The following is a 6,769-nucleotide window of genomic DNA, read 5'->3' as shown; positions in this document are numbered from 1 at the left end:
ACAATTATGTTTCTCTTGATAATTTCTATAGTTTTGATATGAAATCGCGCTTGCACTAGACATATACTAAAAAAAAATAAAAAATTATTGAATTTATTAAATTATTTTGCTGGAGATTTAAATCAAAATAAAAGTTGGTTGTAACAATCAAATAATTAAGACAACGGTTAAATATGAAATAAAGATACATTTTTAAATCTCTAAAATTCCAATAATTTCACGTTAGCAGTTGAGCATTCGTAGTTTCGTCTAAGGGTAGGTTCAATATGGTTACCGTATCAAAACGCTCGTACCAATATCGACTGTAATGGAAGTAGCTCAATGTTTTATAAGCCTTTGCAATATTTCTCATTTCTCTGATGCGTTGGGACACTTTTTATCTTTACATCATTACACGTCCCTTCATGTGCAGCCAAATTTATAAGCAAAAAAATGTGGACCTCACAAATTAGATGACGTGAGCACGTGTGATCGTTAGACTTCACACATGGGCCAAGCTCGTTGTGATATATACCATGTTAAGATTATAGAGTTCAGCTAGTGGTCCACGACTAATCATACCGATATTGTCCTAACTTAACCACATGCACATCCCGACACGTGTTGAGTTTAATGACAAAAGATCTCCATACAATTAAGAGTGAACCATTCAATATAAGTTATAATTTATTGTGCGAAGCTTCTCATTTGATACTCTATCCTCTAACATATTGTAATGTTATATTGACATATATAGAAGTCCTTTTTCTTGCAGTGTACGTATCATCCTATACGAGGCATGCAAATTCTTAGCTGTGTGAGCACGTCGACAAACAAAAACAACACAAGTTGTAGACGGCGCCAGGTCCCAACTTCCAGCTTCTTAACTTGGTTAATTAGGAGGCAACTCCCAACTTCCAACTACATTTATCAGGCGGCAACTTCTTTTTTTTTTTTTTTTTTTTTTTTTTTGAACAGCAGGCGGCAACTTCTTTGTGCTTTTTTGTGTATTTGGTTTTCTTTTATTTTATGGTTTGTTTTTAGGAGCTACGTATATATGGAGAGATTTTTCAGTGTATCTAGAACACATGACATAATACAACATGCCATTATATAATTGGAGTGACACTCGAAAAAAAAATATCTTTCCAGTTGTATAATACCGTGATGTAACGCCCCGTGTTCCGAACACACTGAAAAATATCTCTTAGGTACCGATATTTCTTTTGATGATGGAACCCTACATTAACAATCTGGTCCAAGGAAAAGAGTATCAATTATCAACTGCTTAAACCAAAAATCAACGATTGATTTGAATTTTAGGAAGTTGATGGTAAATTGATGCATATATAAGCGCATCAGCTAAGTTAACGATTTTTTGACAAACTTAACAAATTGGGGTAATATGGGACACGAGATGAAATCGAAGTGATACCAGTTTCAAGTTCAAAGGTGGAAAATGGAAAATTTCGTCCCGTAGGAGTCATATAATAAATATAAAAACAATATAATTAAAGAGGGAGTTGATTTTCACAAACCGTTTTTTCTCTATTTGTATAGCTGGTGTATTTCTAGTATTTAGATTGAATAATCAAAAGTTTATTAAAAGATAAAAATAAACAAGAATGTAAGAGAAAAGTAAATAGTGCGGAAAAATCGTTTCCTTGAGTGAATTAAAGAATGACAATACTTGCATTCCTCATTAGGGAATGCGCAAATCTCACTTGCTATAAATAATGCATTTTCACTGTATAAGTTTTATATAGTGGAGCCGTTCAATTTTTTAATCCTCATATGAAGACCAACTCTACAAAAAATTATTTTAATCGGATTTTTTTTTATGCATTCAAATGTATGGAACAAATCATTATGAAAGTATGAAGTAACATATTCGTGATAAACTATTTATTTATTTATTTGATATACTTTAATGACGAAACAATCATCGATTCGAATAAGTTCTTGGTATGGATGATCTTCAAATAATGATTAAAAAATCAAACGATTCCGAATATGCATGAAATTTATACAGTAAAATACGGTAAAGCATATCTAGCTGCAAATTTAGTTGACATTAAAAGCGGGTACACCCTAGCTAGCTATAGTTCATTCTCAAGGAGCTAGTTTCATTAGACTAGTCCACTTTGTTCTTGCAAAATGGTGTCATCAACCAGCTTGAGGCTGTCAACGGTTGTTCCAGCTACAAGGACAGGTGATGAAAACACGGTCCATGAGCTCACCAACATGGACTTGGCCATGAAGCTTCACTACATCAAAGGGGTCTACTTCTTCAAGAGTGAGGCAGTTGAGGGGCTTAAAATTTATGACTTGAAGAAACGTATGTTCCGGCTCCTGCAGCTCTACTTCACTGCCTCCAGGAGGATCCGGAGATCCAAAACTGGAAGGCCGTTCATCAAGTGTAACGACAGCGGTTTAAGAATTGTAGAAGCGCATTATGAAGAAATGGTTGATGAATGGTTTGCCAGGGCCATGGAGGACTCTTCTCTCTTAGATGGTCTTGCTTATAATCAAGCCCTTGGTCCTGATCTTGGTTACTCTCCTTTGGTCTTTTTACAGGTGATACCTATATATGTACTTGTTTTATTTTATATAGCAAACCATCTTTTTTGGGAAAGACAAGGCACAGCCATCTTTGAAGAAAACTTCACAAGTTTACCAATTGGGAAGTTGAAAGTTTGCTTTGACTCTATATTTCTTCTTCTTCTTATTTTAGCTCACTACTTCAATTAATTGCTTATTTTTTAAGTTTCATTTTTGTTTGAATAGCATTCTCTTTGTTAATCCAATAAAAAAAAAAAAGAATTTACTGCAATACTTATATGTATTCATCACTATAACTATCATCTGACGGTCAGATATAATTCTTGTGAATATACACACATTAGGAGACCACATCTGATTGTTGAAATAGTGATTGTATTAGATACATATAAGTATTGTAGTCAAGTGTATTTTCTAAATTTCTAGATATTTTAATTCTATTTCACTGTGAAGTTCGAAGGATCAATTGATTGAGTTGGCATCTAGAGGTTGAGAATCTCTCATTCATCCAATACACAATTACAGTAGCCTCCTTTCGCTCGCAATTGGTAGAAAGTAATAGAACACAGGAAAAAAAGAACATAACACTCCGTAGATTCCAGTGACATTGTGTCATCTTTCTACAATCACAACATCGTATAAGTAATATAATTAATAACTACAATGACACGAGTTACACGTATCTTCTTTTCATAATTATCTTGTTGCGTACGTGACATGTGATGAGTAAGTGCGAGAAAATGACATATGACAATCGGTTGGAATTAGTTCTCTTGCATATATTAACATGGTTGTTTTTCCATATGGTAATTTGCAAGCAGTTCACTTGGTTTAAATGTGGAGGAATGGCAGTGGAACTCAGCTGGGCCAACGTCCTTGGAGATGCATTTTCTGCCTCAGCCTTCATGAACATGTGGGGGAAGATCATCGCAGGTCAAGTGCCGCGGAAGCTCCTCCACGTGCTACCTCCTGGAAAACCTGAATCCCCATCACTTTCTTCAGTACCCAAAACACCTTTTTCTGTGTAAAGGGTAGATCCAATTGGTGATTTCTGCGTGACACCCAACAAGTACAGGACGAGAAAACACATGTTTCATGTTTTTGCTGAGAAGCTTGATCATTTGGTCTCCAACATTTCTTGTCCTCCAAGCAACCAATCAGCCAAAGTCTCCTCGGCTTTTGAAGTTCTCTCTGCTATTATATGGAAATCCTTGTCCAAGATTATGGACGGCTCAGAGCAGATAAAAAGGGTGACAATTTGTACGAAAAATGTGTATAAAAGGGAATTTGGAGTTCTGAGTAATGACATAGTGTGGAGCACGGTTGCAGCAGATTTCTTGGTTGCAGAAGCTGAAGTGTCAGATTTGGTAGAGCTGATGTGATGTAGGACAGAAATCCGATTATTTCACGTGCAATAAAACTAAAAGAAGGAAGCGGCGAGCAATAAAGAAAAGTGATTGGAGAATTGGTAATTCACGTGTTAATAGATTATTTGCTACGGTCATATCTCGAAAGTTGATGTTTTGAACTTTTCTTGAACGCTACTTTCATTTCTGGTGCGGTCGTAGAAGAGGTGTTCAATTCTCCCACAAAAGTGGCTTGAGCCATCTTTTGCAGAAAGTCATCAAGACAGCAGCCTACTAATAAATGGAGTCTTTTGGGGTTTCAAAGGCTTTATTATATGTCAGTTATTTTCATTTTAATTTCCTAAGTCTTTTGAGTTTTCCAAGAGGTTGTAAAAGGCTTATTTAAGCCATGGCTTTGTAATCATTTAGACATCTTTCAAGCAATTAATCAAATTATCCTTTGGGATTTCTATCAACTGGTGGACTCCAGTAACTTTGTTCTACAAGGGATTACGCTGGTAACCCTTTCATTGCTTCGTGCTGCGTCATGATGTGAACAAAAGGGCAGAAGAGAATGGTGCAATTGAGGAGACGGCAGGGAGGGAGGAGGGCGGGAATAATTCGGACTTCATAGCTTACGGAGCTGTGGAAATTTTCAGGTCGACGGGCCGAGGACCCACTCTAACAACACCGATACTGTCCCCACTTAATCACCTGCACAATCCTCAGGTGTGGGGTTTTATCACAAAATGCCTCGATGTTAGTTAGAGTGGAGTAATTCTATTTAAAGTGTTTTCTCTTTTCCCTCTTGGCCGATGTGGGACAATGGGTTCCAACAGGAGCAAAGCTTACATTCGTGAACTTGGAAGAGGCGGAGATTTATGGGCTTGAATTGAAGGGACAAAAACCAGTTTATACAAGTTATGGTATTAGTGGGGTTGGTGATGAAGGACTGGTTTTGGTGCTTCCGGCGAGTACTAATAATGTCGGTCGATTAGTGAGTGTGGTCTTACCTGAAAATCAACTTGCACAGCTCAAAAGTGAGCTCCAAAGGAATTGGAGTATTGCTTGAGAATTAATGCTTGGTTAAATCAGCAAAAGAAGAAAGAAAATTGCTTTGCTTTCAATTGATAACTTTTAACTTCTACATATGTTATGCAGAGAAGTTAAAGAGAAAAGACGAAGTCATAATATCATTTTTAAGTTACTTATGTTTGTATTACTTGCCAAGCAAGGAAGCCTACTAAGTTACTATAAATAAAGGCAAAAGTGATGAAAGCATCACAGAAATTACCCAACTCTCTTTTTTCTCTGCTACCGCACCCTCGATCTCTCCCATCAGTAAAATAGTCCACAACAAATACTACAATTTTAAAAGTTGTTTTTAACCTACTTTTCCAAACGAAATTAAAACGCCTTGATCACAATTATGCCATGGCAATACTGTCTGCTGCAGTCTGCACCTACAAGGTTCCCACCCTTCAGAGAAAGTAACGGCCACACGCAGAGTTCTGGGGATCCACTACTAGGCGGCGAACCTCCACCTCCAACTGTAATCATATAGATTTTGTGGCCAAATTTAGCATCCCAGCACTAGTCCCTGACTATACAACATATTAGCATCAGGATTCCATGTCACACTCAAAAGACGTCCACTGACACTAGCTGAGCAACGATTTAGTGAAAACAAACTCATCATCTGTGTCGTTAAGCGGTACAACAGCCATTTGCCAGATTGAGACCCCAATAGAATCCAACACAATCTGCAAAATAGCAAACAAAATTAACGCACATAAAGGTTGGTCCTTTGTGACCGAAAGGTTAGGGATTTTGTTTATGCACAAAATCAGTGGGAACTTTGGTACAACAGAAAGTGTCAAGTTTGTGACCTTCGCTGGATTGCTCCGGTCATTAGTGTGGATAAGTATGCAAATGGATAGAGACAGGGAAGCAAACACAAGATGTACGTGGTTCACCCAGATTGGCTACGTCCACAGAGTAGAGGAGTTCTCATTAATTGTGAAGGGTTTACATAAGTGCATAGGTTCAAGCTCTCCTTTAGTGAGTACTAGTGAATGATTTAGTACAAATGACATTAGGAAATATTGTGGGAGAATGATCTCCTTTTATAGAAGAGAGTTTCTAGCTTTGTTTTGACATTGACACGTGTCGTGTTATGATTGGCTTCTGATGTTGACACGTATCGCGCTATGATTGGCTTCTGATGTCGACACGTGTCGCTCTGTGATTGGCCTTCGGGTTGAAGGGAAACTCTTCTGGGTCCTTGACGGTATAATGTTGACCGGTGCTTAGTAGTTTCGGGATTGGTCAAGTATGGTACAAACAATGCTCCCCTAAGTTCCCAAGTGAGGGAAGCTCCTCGGTTAGGAACTTGCAAGGTCCAAGCTATTGAGTAATCACGACACTTCTAAGTACTGAAGTGTGGTATCGTCTTCATTTGCCTTATCTGTCTCATATGTAGATGCGGCATCTTCTCTGGAAGTACTTTTCCTCCATCCTGGGGTGATATCTTTAACTGATAAAGATGCACAAGGTAATGTATCAATTTCACTTAAAACTTACTTGTAGTTTCGTGCTTGGTCAAGTGCAATACAAATCCTATAGTAGGAGTCCCCCAAGTCGCCGAGCTAGGAGATCTGCCGAATGAGGTAATAGACAAGGTAAGCAATCAGACTTCCAAGCAAGCAACCTGGATCGAAGGTTCGACTTAGGCTTCCGGTTGATTGTTCTCCTTCTCCTAGTTTCGTAAACAGTAATAAAGATAAGGAGAAGCAAATGGAGAAGAGATGATATGAGATACTTTTACTTTTGAAGAAGTAACTTTCCACAAGCTTATTCTTGAACTGGGCTGAAGGGTTTTC

At 37.7% G+C, this 6,769-nt stretch overlaps 1 protein-coding gene across 1 annotated transcript; it reads left to right on the top strand.

Annotated features, from left to right (window-relative positions):
• Nucleotides 1-2,074: 2,074 nt before the first annotated feature.
• LOC103441721 (protein ECERIFERUM 2-like) lies at nucleotides 2,075-4,363 on the top strand. Its single transcript, XM_070825882.1, has 2 exons — nucleotides 2,075-2,556; nucleotides 3,363-4,363. Exons 1-2 carry the CDS (start codon nucleotides 2,137-2,139, stop codon nucleotides 3,567-3,569), a joined length of 627 nt encoding a protein of 208 aa, XP_070681983.1. The 5' UTR covers nucleotides 2,075-2,136; the 3' UTR covers nucleotides 3,570-4,363.
• Nucleotides 4,364-6,769: the final 2,406 nt, after the last annotated feature.

Source organism: Malus domestica, chromosome 08 (assembly GCF_042453785.1).
Source record: "Malus domestica chromosome 08, GDT2T_hap1".
NCBI classification, from domain to species: Eukaryota; Viridiplantae; Streptophyta; class Magnoliopsida; order Rosales; family Rosaceae; genus Malus; species Malus domestica.
Note: the sequence above shows the minus strand (reverse complement) of the source record. Positions and strands in the feature narration are given on the sequence as shown.

Coding starts and splice junctions, on each gene's coding strand:
- LOC103441721 (XM_070825882.1), top strand. CDS start 2,137: ATGGTGTCATCAACCAGCTTGAGGCTGTCAACGGTTGTTCCAGCTACA. Junction 2,557..3,362: donor CTCCTTTGGTCTTTTTACAG/GTGATACCTATA, acceptor ATTTGCAAGCAG/TTCACTTGGTTTAAATGTGG.